At 48.7% G+C, this 16,816-nt stretch overlaps 4 protein-coding genes and 1 non-coding gene across 5 annotated transcripts; 3 read left to right on the top strand and 2 right to left on the bottom strand.

Moving 5' to 3' along the window:
- Positions 1-47: 47 nt before the first annotated feature.
- Positions 48-2,812, bottom strand: ASPWEDRAFT_40103 (Kelch motif domain protein). The gene is made up of 3 exons (XM_040835242.1): positions 2,274-2,812; positions 2,100-2,186; positions 48-2,035 (listed from the first exon to the last, which is right to left on the bottom strand). The coding sequence occupies exons 1-3, from the start codon at positions 2,509-2,511 to the stop codon at positions 213-215; spliced, it is 2,148 nt and encodes a 715-aa protein (XP_040688638.1). The 5' UTR covers positions 2,512-2,812; the 3' UTR covers positions 48-212.
- A 423-nt stretch (positions 2,813-3,235) lies between these two features.
- On the top strand, positions 3,236-5,119 carry ASPWEDRAFT_171791 (WD40 repeat domain-containing protein; the record flags this gene model as incomplete). The annotated part of the gene is made up of 1 exon (XM_040830842.1): positions 3,236-5,119. One exon carries the CDS (start codon positions 3,236-3,238, stop codon positions 5,117-5,119), a length of 1,884 nt encoding a protein of 627 aa, XP_040688637.1.
- Positions 5,120-6,173: 1,054 nt separating this feature from the next.
- ASPWEDRAFT_171790 (transcription initiation factor IIA large subunit) lies at positions 6,174-7,928 on the top strand (the record flags this gene model as incomplete). Its single annotated transcript, XM_040830841.1, has 4 exons — positions 6,174-6,191; positions 6,365-6,466; positions 6,785-7,839; positions 7,889-7,928. 4 exons carry the CDS (start codon positions 6,174-6,176, stop codon positions 7,926-7,928), a joined length of 1,215 nt encoding a protein of 404 aa, XP_040688636.1.
- A 1,835-nt stretch (positions 7,929-9,763) lies between these two features.
- On the bottom strand, positions 9,764-11,911 carry ASPWEDRAFT_110428 (zinc-coordinating transcription factor SFP1; the record flags this gene model as incomplete). The annotated part of the gene is made up of 3 exons (XM_040828170.1): positions 9,764-10,075; positions 10,131-11,190; positions 11,271-11,911. 3 exons carry the CDS (start codon positions 11,909-11,911, stop codon positions 9,764-9,766), a joined length of 2,013 nt encoding a protein of 670 aa, XP_040688635.1.
- Positions 11,912-14,216: 2,305 nt separating this feature from the next.
- Positions 14,217-14,289, top strand: ASPWEDRAFT_t144. Its single transcript has one exon. It is a non-coding gene; the product is annotated as a tRNA-Thr (tRNA).
- The last annotated feature ends 2,527 nt before the right edge of the window (positions 14,290-16,816 follow it).

Genomic DNA, 16,816 nt, shown 5'->3' with positions numbered 1-16,816 from the left:
ACTTTGTGATTCAATGATAAGTTACATGCAGATCGATCATATGTAGACGCTATCGAAAATGATGCAGGGCTGAGATGCAAATAAATAACACGCCATGAGTACTCCATAAACAATAAACCCCGAAAAAAAAATACCCGAAATCCCTTCCTACCTCTGCTCAAAATTCCCAAAACACCAAAATGCATCGTTGATCGGTCGTTTGCTCGGTTCATTCATGATATCTCCATCCCTTCAACATCATCTCCCTCATACTCATCCATCTCGTCAACAGTAGAGTTTCCAAGAGCCAATCGTGGTCGCTTGGACGTTTGACCTGCACCCAATCCGTCTGGCCCCAGAGCTCCAACCATTTCCAATTCAGGTCCAGCGAGAATCCGGCCTTCCATGTCAACCACTTCACACAGCTCAATCAAACTCTGTCGGCTCAGTGATCTGAAGCCCTCAGTTCGGACGACGCGGCCCCAGTGGGTGAGACAGAACTGAGCCGCACGGCGCATCAGCCATTCTTCATTTGTTCGCCCTGCTCGTTCCCAAATAATAGCGGCATTCTCCACATCCAGCTCCCGGCTCAGCCGGTTGACACACAGCAGACGCAGCTTTGGCATGTCGTATAGATTTGCCATGACCAACATACCTGCCACATCGATGATATCGGAGCAGTATTCCGGGTGACCCGAAATACTATCAGTATACAGATAAAACAGAAAAGCACGTACCACCGAGTATGGCTCGGGGATATGCATTCTCTTTGAATGATACTCTGCCATCCGGGAGGCATACAGTCGCTTGAAATGCGGCCATCTGAGCTCCAGAATAATTCGATGCACATATATTGGAGATGAGACATCAGCGTTTGGTGGGAGAAATGCCGGTTGAGACTCCGAAATAACCGAAACCTCTGTCATTTCTTCCGAGTCCTCATAATCATCCTGGTTTGCAGTGATCGTGAAATCGGCCCCGCTACCAGATTCTGGAGACTGGTCAAACACTGCAGAAAGATCTGCACCTAATCCTGACATGGAGGATAATCCTGATCGGTCAGAGCCCAGAACCCTGCTTTGGTCGGGGGAACCGGCCCCTAGGTTGTTGCCCAGGAGTCCATATCTTTCCAGGTCGATGCAAAGGATTTCGTCCATGTGGTTATCATCAGCGGAACCGGTAACGTGACCGTCGAGGCTGCAACCCAGTAACCAGGCTTTAGTGCCAGTGCTGTCGATTGTGCAGTAGTGCCATCGATGTCCGGGTTTGAAAATCTCCTGTCCGTCAGCCAGTTTCTGCCAACGTAACGAATCGAGTTCCAGCGATGACAGATTGCAATCGTAGGTTCGCACTGTTTCAGATGGTGTGATTAGATCCAATAGAACCCCGGATGCGTAGGCTTGGAAATGGGTTCCCGAGAAGAGCGCAGGCACATGAGGACCTGAATGGAACCGGTGAGATGAGATGGCTCCAGGAGCAGCTGGCTTGCGTCGACTAGTGATGTTGCGAGCTTGCAAACTTCCCGAATTCGCTTGGTAACTACCAGACCGCTGCTGCGATGGATGATAAAATGCGCCTGTCCTGTGAGTCATTCTGCCAACCGTCCTTGGGGAATCCACGGTACCTTGTGAGGCGGCAAATCCAAGAGACGAGGATCCTTTGAGGTCTAGCCACCAGATATCAGTCGTACGTTCCATATCCGGACCAAGTCCTCCAAAGATCCAGAGACGGCCGCCCCAAACCCATGCGATATGGTCGAAGCGAGGGGTGAAACTCCAGGTGCGAGACCAGGTCCATGTTTTGAGGTCCAGATATGAGAGGTCATCTAGAATGACATTATTCTCCCCAATTACCCCGCCGATGATAAAGAGTTTGTCGTCGTCGATGACAGCCGCATGGCGCGCCCTGCCTTTCGGGATATGTCCACGAATCTCCGGTTGAGTCCAAGTCGCCGTAGGGATATCGAAAACAATGACGTCGGATAGGTGTTCACGATGCTCATTTTCACCACCGAACACAATCAACTTGTCCCCTTGGTAGAGGGAAGCAGTGTGGCCTGGATGAAAATACGACGATTAGCCCAGATTGCGACGGAAGGAGATGCTTAAGGTGTGACCAACCCATACGGACACCGGGAATGTCACCAAAATTATCCACCAACTCCCAGTGTGAGGTTTTTAAATCTAGTCGCAAGACATGGTTGTACACTATACCGTTATTGGCGAGACCATCAGTACAAAAGAAAACACTCAAATATCATTGCTGCGACAAAGGCACAGGAAATTAAAACGAACCTTCATCGGTATACTGATCAAACCCCCCAAAGGCATAAATCAGATCGTTGGTGTAATACGTCACCGAGGCATTGACCAAGCAAGCGGGAACATGACCCTGGAGCTTTCTGGTGCTCGGGCGGTAATCAGCGCTGCCTGGACGACCCCCCGCCGAACTAGCGGGCATCAGGTATGCGTCCTGCGGGTTCTGGTGAGCGGAAGGAGGATTATTGCTATTATTTGTAGTAGTCGTCGCCATCGTCGGAGGATAGATGATATGAGACTCTGAAAATGGTAGATCCGGTCCAAAGGGAGAAGAAGGTGGGTCCTCGTGGAACTGGGCGATGCCAGACAAGCGTTGCTACTACTAAGATTTAGCAGTATCAGTGGAGGTCAGCGATGGTTGCCGCGCCATCAATAATTGGAATAAGATGAGGATTAAAAAGGGTCTCAGACAAGAAAGGATAGAAGAAAAATATTTCCCCCCGTCACATCATCATTCACTGGTGCTTATTCACAGTCAACATTTAAAAAAAGAAAACGACGCCAAGAATATGACTGATCGACACAAATGAGGCGAAAAAAGAAAAATCGCAGACAACGATGCGCTCACGTGATCAAAGACAGGGAGCCGCATGTCATGTGGGTCGCTAGCCGCATCCGGGCTAGTGCTGTCGTACCTCCAGTAACGGTTGCCATGGGCGAGGAGGGCGAAAAGAAGTATACGCTGTATTTATTCCCCTGGTTCTCTGCTCCTTTCAGTCCAGATTCCTTCTTCCGTCCTCATCTTTGTCTTTCCAGCTTTTCTTCACCTATTTGCTATTGCTTGCATCCTCTATTTCTCTTCAATTGTTTTTCTACTTGCATTCAGTACTATATTGTTGGGCTAAGGTAGACCTGAGCTTCGCAGTTGAAGCATCTTCGTCTTCTTCCTAGCCTTCTTCTCTCTTCACCAAAAATTTCCCACACAATCACATAATACAATGGCTACTGCTTCAGTATCAACTCCTGTAAAGACCCATCATGGGATCTTTTCCTCCAAGACCGCTGGAGGCCGGATGCCTCTGACTCCTTCTCCCCATGCCCGGAGAGCCAGCATGGCCTCCAACCACTCTTCTCCCTTCACTCCTGGTCGCGAGACTGCGGAGACAACTAGGGAGAACACTCGATCCGTCTACGGCGGAAACCTTTCATCATACTTTGCCAAGTCTAGTATCTCTAAGCAGCCTCGGGGTGCCTACCGTGAATCTCCCAAGTCCAACATTGCCCGCACTCGCAAATCGCCCAGACATTTGGAGCTGGGGGTGTCTGACTGGACTCTGAGTGGTACTGGTCCCTCATCGACTCAGTCTCCTTCCAAGGAGCGGGTGCGAAAAGAAATCTCGACCCGGACACGGTCTGGAAAGACCACCGTCCGCATTGCACACAACGCCGGTGACAGATTCATTCCCAACCGCACTGCCAGTGAAGGACTGGCAACAGCTGGAACTGCGAAGCCCGAAGAGAGCCAACGGCCGAAAACTAGCGGAAACGAGGGTTCTTCCGTTCTCGCAAGTGCGGCCAGTGCCTTCGATATCGGTGGCCGCGGAACAGACGATGACATCACCGCTGCTTTGGAGAACCTTGGCTTGGAAGATAACAACGACTCTTCCTCTACATCTTCCTCTTCTTCCAGCTCCTATTCTCGACCAGCACCCGATGCAGTTGCTTATGAATCCTCATTGGCCGATGCTTGTGGTGTGAATCTCAACACCCGCATCCTTGCTTTCAAGCCGCCGCCCCCAGAGTCGTCGAAGCCTATCGACTTGCGTGCTCAATACAACCGTCCTCTCCGCCCTGGAAAGTCCAAGTCTGCCCAGTTCCGGAGACGTGTTCAGACAGCTCCTGAGCGAGTGCTGGACGCCCCTGGTCTTCTCGACGACTACTACCTCAACCTCCTGGATTGGAGTTCAGGAAACCAAGTTGCAATTGGCCTTGAGCGCAATGTCTACGTGTGGTCTGCTGATTCAGGATCGGTGAGCAGTCTCCTGGAGACTCCTGCTGACACCTACGTGAGCAGTGTCAAGTGGAGTGGTGACGGTGCCTACGTTGGTGTTGGTCTGGGCACCGGTGAGGTCCAGATCTGGGATGTCGAGGAAGGTACCAAGCTCCGCAGTATGTACGGTCATGACTCTCGTGTTGGTGTTATGAGCTGGTCGAAGCACACTCTGTCCACTGGCGCCCGTAGCGGCCTCGTCTTCAACCACGATGTTCGCATTGCCCAGCACAAGGTGGCCGAACTCGTTTCGCACACGTCTGAAGTTTGTGGTCTCGAGTGGAGGTCCGATGGTGCTCAGCTCGCAACTGGCGGCAACGACAACTTGGTCAACATCTGGGACGCCCGTTCCCTTAGTGCCCCCAAGTTCACCAAGACCAACCACCGTGCTGCCGTCAAAGCTCTTAGCTGGTGCCCCTGGCAGTTAAACCTACTGGCCACCGGTGGTGGTTCTTACGACCGACACATCCACTTCTGGAACACCACTACTGGTGCCCGGACTAACAGCATCGACACTGGTTCCCAGGTGACCAGCTTGAGATGGAGCAACCACTACCGCGAGATTGTCAGTTCCAGCGGCTTCCCCGACAACTCCCTCTCCATCTGGAGCTACCCAACCCTGGTGCGCAACGTTGAGATCCCCGCTCACGAGACCCGTGTTTTGCACAGCAGCTTGAGCCCTGACGGCCAGCTCCTGGCTACCGCGGCAGCTGACGAGAGCTTGAAGTTCTGGAAGGTGTTTGAGCGCAAGCCTGGCACCACCGCTTCAGCCTCTCGCGAAGGTGGTGTTGGTAGCAAAGCCCAGATGACCAAGTCGATGACCATCCGATAAAAGGTCTATCCGTCTTTTTCAACTTATTTCCGGGGCGTTCTCAAGCGCATCGGAGTCATTAATGGTGTTTCTTTCTGTTCTACTTGGGGAGTTTTATAAGGGATCGGGGTGTATTTAGTTCAGGTTGATACCTTGGTACATATTTGGTTTACGCTTCTTTGTATAGGATTTCGGTGTTATTATTATTATTAATGATGTCTACTTTTACAACTTTATTGCTCCTTTTATTTGGCATTAGGATAATTGTAGTGTATTTGTCTTTCATCCGCCCAAGTCTCTTCTTTCCCTCAGTTACCCTCCATGTCTGGATAACATCTCAAGTCCAGGGAGATCCTCTGCAAGTTACCTCACATGATATTAACTAATTTCCTGGGATTCAATCAAATCCTAGTGACAATCACTCTGGTGTTGCATTATGCATGAGTACGTGAGCCGTTTCATTCGTCGTCTGACTGCGGGTAGAGACTGGTGATGAGCTTAGTATTACAAGCAAAACAAAATCACACCCGCTCACTGGCCTCCCCTCCTTGAATCATTTTGAAGCCTCACTTCTACGGGAGAGAGCGTTGAAAGATATCTCATCTTGTCACTTCAATTCATCGAAAGCCGTCTAGCTAACTACGTGATTGATCAGGCGGTGACTAAGCAGGCGGGAAGGGAGAGGCATTTCGCCCGCTGGACTGCGACTTGCACCTCAACCACTCCCTCCAGCACGCCAGTTTCCCGACCGCCTATCCCCCGATTCTCCTGCCGATCGTCGAAGATTTCACCTAATATTCAGCATAAGATCGATTTCGATTCATTCATTACGTTGTCTTTCCGGTTCGAAGCTCTGGGTTTTGCTTAGGTATTGTGTTGTTGGAAGCGTTGCGGTCGCATTTCGCCCGTGGCAACCGAACCGACGGAGGAAGAAGCGTCACTTGTGATAAAAGGCAGAAACATCACATCCCCAATTTGATAGGTTTTTGTTTCTTAGACAGAGAATCGTGCGACAAGAAATCTTCTACATTGTGTTATTTTCCAGCATCGTCAACGCATTTCTGTTCTAGCAGTCATGTCGAACCAGCAGGTGGTGAGTGTTATCAGCCCTGCTTTATATGGACGGAGAGAGGAGCATCAGCAGTCTCTCTGTGGTGCCTCCTCTTCTGTCTTTCTCTTCTTCATCTTTCCCCGATCTTAGATCAAATGATCTTGTCGGTGCATCATAGTTGTGAGAATGTTGGCTTATGCCGTTGATTCAAACAGGGTACGGTGTTTGAACGAGTCATCCAGGAGGTCTGCGATGCCTCCCAGGTCGACTTCGAGGAGAGTGGTGTGGACCAGCAGACCCTGCTAGACCTGCAAAAGGTATGTTTCTGGCCTTTTTAATATCCTTCTTTGCTGCTTTTCGCCTTGGATGGCGTGGCGTCTTGCCTCTCTCCCAGGGCCACTGCGGGGGAATCCGAGATTTGCGGGAGGCGGTGCTGCTCTCTGGGGGAAGCACCGCTTTTGAGGCCTCTTTATACCGCTGCCGCCTTTACCCGCCCCGGTTTTTAGGGGCCTGTTAGTTCGCCAAGCCATCGTCATCTGGGTGGGATGATGATGGTGACCCTTACTCTCATTAATTTTCATCAACACCATTCATTCATTCATTCATTCATTCTGGATGCTTACCAACTATTACAGAGCTGGCAGAAAAAACTCTCCTCTCTTGGTGTCGCTCATTTCCCCTGGGACCCTGCACCACCCCAGCAGCAACCTGCCCCTCAACAGACCCAAAACCAAATCCTCCCTCCAACCGCGACCGTACCTTCGAATGCTCCTCGACCACCCCCAACTGCTCAAACACAACAACATCATGTCCCTCCTCAGCAATTACCCCAGTCAGTTCCTGGCACCATGCCGCCCATGCAGGCACCTGCCCCCGTCGGAATGCCGCCCATGGGTCAGCCTCCACGCATCAAGACCGAACCGGGGACTAACGGCCAGGGCCTACCTCCCTTAAATAACATGATGCCCCAAAACCCGCAAAATCCCCAGTCAGCAGTCGAGCGCGCCGCCAGCATGCTGCATCAGAGGTATGGTGCTGCAGCAGCTAACTCGGTCAGCCAGTTGCAAGCCCAATCCCAGGCAGCCATGACAATGCCTGGACAACCCCGCCCCCAGCACCCGCAGCACCCGCAGCAAGTACCAAATGGCCAGGGCCCTCCAATCAAGACCGAACATGGATACTCGCCTGTGCAACAACCCCCCATGGGTAACGCCCAAACAGATGGTGCCAGTGATGCATTGTCAGATTGGAAAGCAGAGGTTGCACGGAGGAGAGAAGCCGCTGGGAACCAGAACGGCGAGGGTGATCGGATCCTTCGGGAACACCTGAGACAGCGGATGCTTCAGTTTGAGGGTGGTGGTCTTCTTGTTCCTTTGGACGAACAATCCTCATCGAGAGCCGCCAGCGGACCGGCCCTCTCATCCGATTCTACCGTCGAACCATCATCAACAGTACCTAGAGTACCACGTGCTCAAGTCGATGGCCCCGGCGGCGATGACGACCAGGAGGAAGATGATGAGGATGCCATCAACTCGGACCTTGACGATCCAGATGATCTTGTGGCCGACGATCATGATGGAGATGATTCGGTGGGCCAGGTCATGCTCTGTACCTATGACAAGGTGCAGCGCGTGAAGAACAAGTGGAAGTGCACTCTCAAGGATGGTATTCTGACCACTGAGGGCAAAGAGTAAGTCTCCTAGTACATCAAACCCGAAGCGCAGTACTAACGTGAATAGATATGTCTTCCACAAGGGCCAGGGCGAGTTCGAATGGTAGATGATTCGAATCTAATTTATCTAACGAGACAGTGATACTCCGGGTTCTACTCCCGGTTGACCTTGAATCCATAATTATCTTTTGCGCAATTTTGAATTGGAAAAAAAAATAAGGACCAGTGAATTTCCATTCTACGGTTATTTTTGCCGCTTGGGCTTTATTCCGTAACACGACCTACACCCAGTCCTTGAGATATCAGAAACAATTTCTTGCAGTTCCAACATACCCGGCTTTTTCGCTTCTCTGTCCTTCTTTGCCCGTTTTGTTTTGCGCCCGTCCAAAGATTACGGACATCGAAGGTCTGAAAAGGGAAGAAAAGCAGAAAACGCACCCAGCCAGAAAGTGGACGTGGGAAGGAAAGAGAGCACAGAAGAACAGATAGATATGCCAGCTTGCTCATTCAAAATCAAGCACACATTTCAAAATCCATCTCTACTCTACTCGTACTACGTGAATCAAAATGATAGAGTCAACATCTCATTAAATGTCATATTTACTTATTTTGCCAAGGTAAATGTGTAGCTGTAAACATGCATACAAGTTCCACCCATAACCTCACGCTTCACAGTAGTGTAACTCTTTCATCTGCACCTGCACCTGCAGGTTCCACAAACCAGATTCAATTAATAATTCAATCTCGTCCAGCACATCCTTGCCTTTCAATGTACATATATAGCGTAGCATCATCCATTTATATTGATCCTATGGATACCAGTTCATGCCTGCATATTATGTACATACATACAAATCTTGGTATGGAAGTGGTGATAATACATGGATACCCCCTCACTCGTCTGGTAAATTACTGGATACTACATACTACCAATTTATCCCAGATCGGCCTACCTACTTGGTTAAAAATCTACAAAATAGAAGAATAACATAATCCAATAAGTCATGGCATCTCACGTAATGATATTTGAACTTTTCATTTTGTACCCACAAGGGAGCAAGAAAGAGACTGGAAACTGGAAGATAAAAGTAAAGAAAAGAATAACCTGACAATTGGGAATCAAAACGAGAAATAGAAGAAAAGACACGTTCTATGAGCAATAGGGGAGGGAAAAAAGACCAACGACATTTAAGAAAAAGAAGAAAAAAAGACAGTCTCCAAATTTTATTCCATCAACACCGAAATTGAGTGAGAAGAGGGAGTTGGGTGTGTGGACAGAAGTCTAGAGAGACGATATCTCGATTCTCTTGCAACTTATTCACTTTCTTTCTCTCAATGACTGAGAAATGAGACCCGTGCTTCACGCTCCAAAAGAAAAAGAGAAGGGCGCAAAACGCAAAACAAATACCATACCCAGTGACCAACCTCGCACGACCAATCTGACCCGATATCCCCTTTTTTTTTTGCTTGAATCAAACGCTGAATCATCCCACATCAACAAGCCTCTCGACTATCATTGCGTATCTGTCGAGGGTCTGTGATGGAGAACATGACAACGTGACAAGTATGTAGTAAGAAAGAAAAGAAAAACCACCCTTTTGAAAGAATAAAACCCAAAGCTTGCTTCCAGAAGATGAATGAGAAAAAAACTCTAGCCAAAAGAAATGACAAGAACCGAAAACTGTGTATCCATAATGTACCAGAAAGTCGAAAAAGACAACTCATAGGAAATCATGAGAAGCAATGATCTATCATTAGATCGAAGCACCATTGTCCAGAAAAGAATGGCTGCTGACATCAAGTGAGACATGACGGTATTCCCTAACGTAACTCCAAGCCACCGAACCGGTCATTAAATCGTATGTATAGCGACGAGGCCATTTGAATCGTCGAGTCGATTAGCATGGGTCATTATGAAGGATAAGTTTCCAAAATATGGAGATCATAGAAGACCTTCCTCGCCAATGCCAGGGAGGCCAGCCCCAGCAACATTAATATTTTGTCCCTGCATGACTCCTCCGCCCAGATTAATGCGTCCCGCGGCAAGCTGGAACTCGGGATTGCATGGCGGGGAGTGTGACTTGTGGTATTTCAAACCGTTCAAGTTCTTGTAGCGCTTGCCACAAACTTCACATCGGTATGGCTTCTCTTTCTCCATTCCAAGAGTTCCAGGATACGGCGCGGAAGTTTCGGGGTTAACAATAGAAAAGGTACCATCGGCATTGTCATGTAGCTGCTGGTTGTTGTGCCCATGCTGTGAAAATGTTAGATATGGATATATGTATTGCGTCCAGTTGGAAAGCACTTACAGCTTTGTGGTATTTTAAGCCATTCTGGTTCTTGTATGCCTTTTCACAGCCAATTACTGGACACCTAAACGGCTTGGGTTCCTCGTTGGGAAGAAGAGCAGTAGTGTCAGGAACACCTGCAAGCAGCTGCTGCTCTCGAATCCGTCGCGCAATCTCGCTATTGGGGCCGTACTGAGCTCCGCTCAGCTTGAAGTGAGCATTTGGCGAAGCAAGGCCTCCATTGGGGCTAAATAACCTTTTCGCTGGTTCGTCAATGCAAAGATCCACCATGTCATTATTGTTGGCAAATCTGTTGAATTGGGACTGGCCCTGCATCATCGCGCCGTTCTGCATGGTCAAGTCTCCAAAGCCGCCAACTACGCTTTCATCTATCTCTGCTGGCGTTCCGGGGGCAGATGAATCGGGGGTGTTTCGGAATTGAGAGGTTTGCAGGGGGTTGGCCATCAGAGTGGGCGTGTTGACGGAGGACACGGTAGGGTTGTTCTGCAGAGAAAGTGGTCGGGAAGAAGCAACGGGCGTTCCAGGTTGTGAGCCTTTAAGAGCCTGGTGGCTGGGGAGCATTGACAAGTTTAATTGAGGAGTTCTCGAATTAGAGTTGCCAAATCCTCCCTGGTTGGCATCCTGTGGTTGAGGGGAGAACAGCGCAGGTGATGAGGTATCACTATCACCCATAGGCTCATCCAATTCCATATCGTCAATTGTATCAAGATCAGCATGCTGTTGAGGAGGCTGGTTTTGGCTCAACTTCCGCTGCATGTCCAAGCCCCGATCTGGAAGCAACCCACGGTTTTGGTTGTTGTTCTGCTGGGTCTGCTGGTGCGCAATAGCCGCGGCCAATGCGGCCCGGGAATCACCCTGACTCGGGCGATGGCTCTGGTGCGGCGACTTGGTGGCATGTGCTTCTTCATAGTGCTGCAGGAGATCGTGAAGGGTCGGGAGGGTATTACCGCAGCAAGAAAAGTCTCGCATAAAATTCGCTTCTAGTTTGGGGAGATATGAGGATGAATGAAATGAGGGCGATTGGAAAGTAGTAAACGGAGATGTGCCGGTCATGATTATACTAGTCTTCTTGTCAGCTTTCCCATTCACTCGAGGAGGTGCGGTTTCGCGATCCACTAGGTAGATCACTGAGCTACTCACTCATCACGAATCCAACTACCAACAGACACACCACCCCAGCTCATTCCGCCGACTAAACTTCCAGCCAGAGACTCTCGACGGGGTATATCGCGGTTGGAGCCAGACATGGAGATTGGCTTGGTCCCGTTGCCCCATTGTGCCGTAGCTGTGGTGATGGAATCTTTGCGAGGCGGCGGGGCTTTGAACATACTGATTCCAACGCCATTAGCGTGGGACAAACTTCCCGTACGCTCTCCATTGCTGGCTCTCTGCAAAGCAGAGGTCAGGTTGGATGCCTGCTGCCCTGGCGGAGAGACAGAAGTCTGGCGGGTGGCGATGTCAATCGGAGCGGCTGCACCAGTCATTGTGCCAGATGCAGGAGGGGACGAGGGGAAAAGAGGAAAGTCGTGGTCCTCCTCAGGATGAGAAGGCAAGATGCGAGAATCGAAATATGATGAAGAGCTGTTCTTGTCGGTTCCTAAATTTCGAGGCCAGAAAAGATCCGAGTCCTTTTCCCTATCCGGTCTGCGCGAAGGCACGCCAAACCCGAGGGGAGTGGTGACGGGGGTCGAGTCCCGAGTAGAGGCGCGATCGTGGTCACCGACAGAGGGAGAGTGGTGAAGAGGAGGAGGGCTCTGCGCTTCGTCTAAGGACCAGATCATGAAGGAAGACGATTCCCTCGATAACAGTTTTGGGCGGGTTCACACAGGAGTCCACCCTCGGATATTGTCCCGCTTTGGCTGCTGGGCCTGCGGAACCGTGACGGATTCGGGAAAAGTGGCGGGACGCACGATTCGGGCGCGGGATGAAGAAAATGTCCCAGATGGGGACAGAGGGGACTAAGAGATGAAGCAAAAGTCCACACGATGGGGATAGGGAAAGATGAAGATAAGAAAGCTCCAAGAAGATGGAGATGATGATGACAAGGCAACTGGCGGAAGGGTGGGAAGGGCTTCGCGAAGGACGATCGAGAGGTAATGATACCTAGTGAACCAAACCAGACATACATGTGGATGGAGGCAAGCCCGTTCTGGTAATATTACCCTAGGAATAATACGGCATTTTGAATACGCCAATTTACTGAGGTAGCCACACTGCTGGAGCGGCCCTACTAGGCGGAGCTAAGAGCGATTCACCATGTAATTGTGCCTCCCAAGCGTTGAAACATACATAATCGAGAAGCAGACAGATCCACGGAATGGGCGGACACTCGACAAGATCGTTACGGTTTTCAGCAAGTGGACCGTTAGAAAGCGGTGGGTTTGACACCGCTTCCAGTCTAGCACCGCGCGAGTTGACGCAGTCGAGCAGCAGTCCTCCGTCATCGAATGTCTGGTCCACCTGTATTGTACGGTATGGTCATGTTGTGTTTAATACTGGTATTGTCAGGTACTCTTTCATACTGGTACACTGCGTTGTCCTTGCAACAACTACTGATGCATCCAACAACAACAATATTGAACATCCTTGACGATCTTATCGTTGGATTTATTATTGCTCATTTGTTATTCCTGCTTGCCGCGGTTGGATAGATAGTAGCCCCATGCGAAATCATTGCAGCAATAGTAAAGTCCCGCCATCCATGGTTCAGCATGCATGCATTGCGTTCATCTAACTGTTGCCTTCTTATTATTACACTCTCCATGGTTTATATAGACAATGAATGACTCATTTCATATTATGATAATCCCATTATCAAAAGTACGAATACATCTCATGTCTGTCTGATGTATGTATGATGCTCGATGCAACGTAACCGACAATCCAAAATTCAGGCAGATCCAACTGTTGGGCCTCTGATCTTCAAGGAGTCAGGGGGAGGTGGCTAATGGCTGACGAAACAATCCAAGTGATGGTGCTTGGCTTGGGGAAGTGAGAATATTATGATTCCCACCGAGCATGCATCCTATCGAGATCCGTTGCACTTATCGAACGCACGTGCATTATCTGCCCAAGGTATCAACTTGGGATAAATGATGATCGCAGTAGGTATCTGTATTCGATAAGCGATCATTTATCGTTTATCCCCGATTCCAACAATGACATCAGATGATCATTTCGCAATAAGCGGTCTGTAACTGTATGAAGGATGGATGGCTAATGGATACAGCAAAGCACACACCATCATGTACTACTCCACGCGAGAGACCCCAATCAGCCTCTGAATTCAGAATTGGAGTCTTGGAGATCACCGAAACAGTCCTCGAACTGACTCCTTTGCCGTGTTGCGTTGCGTGAATTCACTAGATCATGTCGGATCAATGATCATCGTCCTCCCCCCCTCTTCCCCTCTTCTCTATCTACCACTAGTCTCTTCCTCTGGTCTGCCCCCTCCCAACCTCCCCTCAATCTCCCTCGACAAGGAAAATAAACTTAGCTTCAACCTTTTCCCCTAGTTTCTCTCTTCCTGCACCAGAATGCAACGGTCTTCGACACTAGAAACACGGCAGAAGATTCCTTGGTGGAAAAGTACACCGCCTCTAGCCCAATTTTGGGTTTCACGCCCAATAGAAAAGGTGAGTTGGATCTATTGACGATGCTGTCTGCTTGTCGAAATGACAAATTGGTTGGTTATGATCCGACTTCCCAATTGCTCATCTCATCGAAAAGGAGTCAAGACTAAGTGCCGGATGAGGCGTTCGTTGAGGGACTAAAAGAAAAGAATTCTCCGACAACACCGTCACTTTGCCTTCGTCGTCTGTACTTCAGCCCATTGTTCTACGGAGTATTGAAAGACGCAAACGGTTCTAGGAATTGCCAGATATTCAGACCATCTAGTGCTACATGGACTAGTTCAGAGTAAGCCCCAACCTGAGACCCCCAGATATTATTCGGGGTCGAGGACTCTCCCATGGAACCGATGCTTTAGCTTCAACCTGATGACCCCAATTGTCCGACCAATTAAACGTGAAGTGATACCATCTTGCACTAAGATTCTCTAGAGGAACAGAAGTTCCCAACAAATAAGCTCGTATAGCTCAGTTGGTAGAGCGCATGACTAGTAATCATGAGGTCCGCGGTTCAAATCCGCGTGTGAGCACTTCTTTTTTGCTTTTTTTTTTTTCCCTCCGCACCCCTCGCAGCCGCCATTGACTTTATCTGCGCGGACACCGAGGTGAAAGTGCAATGCAAATGGCATTAATGAACTCATCTTCTGCAATATTACAAGAAATCGCTGCCATCGTGATATCTCCTTTTTAGCTTTCGTACCGAATGTACTCTGTAGATCTCTCGGACATTATGAGAGACGGAAATGGTGACGTTACGATCCAGCATATCTTGGCATCGGCATTCCGCAATCAATTATTATTTTTTTATACACATTAATTACTCCATGCTGTCTCCAGATTCAACACTCCACCATGTTCGGAAAAGACAGCCGTAATTGGCATCAACCATGAACTATCGAACCCAGCTGTTGAGCGCCGACCCTGAAGCTGCAATCATAAATGGCATTATTAAGACCAGTGGATAGTGCTGAAGCAAGCCATTGTTTTGAACAAGCGATCGTCAAAAAGGCTTTATGGATCCCACCGCCTCCACTCATTATTTGACTATCTTCCTCAAGTCTACACCGAACAGGGGTCAAAGAACAAAGAAATCGACAGCTGGCGTTCGGAGATTGAAGATGACGCCTGGTGATTGGGCATGATGCGAATTTTCGGCTGTTTTGACAACTCTTCAGCCGATGATCAGCTTGTGGATAATGGATACATATATTGTTCTCAATATGGGAATGATCAATGAGCAGTGCCACCTACATATATTAACGGGCTAACGCCTATGTGCTCCGTATCAATCCCACTGTCCCATCAATATTAAATTAAAACACAATCGACGCTAAATGAAAGCATTCCTGTCGGGCAACTCCAACCCCAGCATGGAGTAGTACATATTTTAAATGCTGACTTGTTCATCTCACCACAAGAAGAACGAGTCACACTGCTGGATATAGTTTTAGTTCCAGTTTCTTCGGCAGTACTGAATTACAAGGCGTGTTACGTTACATACTAGTGTATTATACGTAATACCGAGTCCACTGCTAAGGCTGTTTCGCGGCCACCCGACATGTGCTTTTGTATCGCCCGCACACAGCGCATTAGACTATCTTGGGTTGGTTCTTTTGGCGCAGAAGCACGGATGAATTTCTGATAGGTGGATCTGAATCCATCTGTTGGGTAGACTTCTTCCATGTAGCATCCATGTATCTGAGACTTGGGGTTACCCATGTTGCAGTCTGTATAAAAAAGATACATCACCTGTCTACCCCGGTCGTTATCTACCTGGCCAAGAAACTTATAATTCATGAATTCCTTCTCTATAATTTGTACACCCTATATCCATCAGATGCTGCTAACCCTGCCATTGACTTCGGAGCAAGGGTGATCTCATGTATGTACTGTACGAGCCTCAGCTGATCAGGAACCAATCAATATGCCTGCTGGTGTTGTGCTCTATTATAATTTGTTGTTACTCTCTCGGTAATCAGCAGCTCATGCTATCTGAATAGGTATTGATATAAATACTGGAGCTTTGGTTTTTAATAAGAGCAATGATGGCTTTCAACATATACTTTGTTGAATCTCACATATTATTGCAATATATATAGCATGGGATAGTAAGAGATGCCATGACCGACAATAAAGCCCAGCAGCGAGCAGCAAGGGAATACCTTCAACTGAATTCTGTGGATTGCTCATTTCGAGTAAATGTCCGATTTTCTTTGTTTGCCTTGTCTGGGAGCCCGTCCACGTAGAGTCGCTTGCTTGCTCTCTCCCAACTCCCAGCTCCCACCTCTCTTTCTTTTTTCTTCTTTTCTCCTCTCATCTCTTCGTTTCTTCCCTTTTCTCTTCTGCGCTTCGTTTCATTTCATTCCCCCCTACCTCATCCTATCCCGCTTTTGACGCTCCTGCAATATCCCTAAAGACAGATACCCTGATATCGACACCACTCGATAACGGTACCTCCAGAGCAGTATATTGTGTGAGATAGCTGGCCAGCATCGAAGATATAAATGTCCACGGAGTCACTGTTTTCAGGGTTGATGGCCTGGACAGCTGCTTTATCAGTGTCTCTCCATTATATATCACAGCCGGATCGAGGATATATAGAGGAAGAAGCAACGGGATACCTAGCCAGTTTCTGAAAACCACCTGCGGCATTTCAAAAAAAAAGCCCGGTGCCACTCCAATCATCAGAATTCGATCAAGCCCTAGACAGGAACACGACTGCGCATATATTTTGTTTAATACACCCTGCTACGAACTATGTTTCATCGCTTCTCAACGGAGTTTCCCCACGCCTGTCTTACAGTGACTCGCCATTAATCCGAAGTTACTTCGTATATATTGCTAGTATGATGGACAGCTACTGAGTTGACCGAGAAAGACATTATGAGCAAATGTCAATTCGATATATGGACCCTAATACCCGTGAGGGTTGCGCTCAAGTGTCTAACTCCCATAGCCTAGATCAACTCATTCTAAGCTCTTCTTTGATGCAAGGCGCATTCCTGCTTCTGCCCAATCTGCCACGATCTTCCGCAGACTCTACTTGATGCGATAGAG

Source organism: Aspergillus wentii (assembly GCF_001890725.1).
Source record: "Aspergillus wentii DTO 134E9 unplaced genomic scaffold ASPWEscaffold_4, whole genome shotgun sequence".
Taxonomy (NCBI): Eukaryota; Fungi; Ascomycota; class Eurotiomycetes; order Eurotiales; family Aspergillaceae; genus Aspergillus; species Aspergillus wentii.
This window is presented reverse-complemented; position numbering and strand designations above follow the sequence as displayed.

Coding starts and splice junctions, on each gene's coding strand:
- ASPWEDRAFT_40103 (XM_040835242.1), bottom strand. CDS start 2,511: ATGGCGACGACTACTACAAATAATAGCAATAATCCTCCTTCCGCTCAC. Junction 2,187..2,273: donor TGATCAGTATACCGATGAAG/GTTCGTTTTAAT, acceptor ATAACGGTATAG/TGTACAACCATGTCTTGCGA. Junction 2,036..2,099: donor CATTCCCGGTGTCCGTATGG/GTTGGTCACACC, acceptor ATTTTCATCCAG/GCCACACTGCTTCCCTCTAC.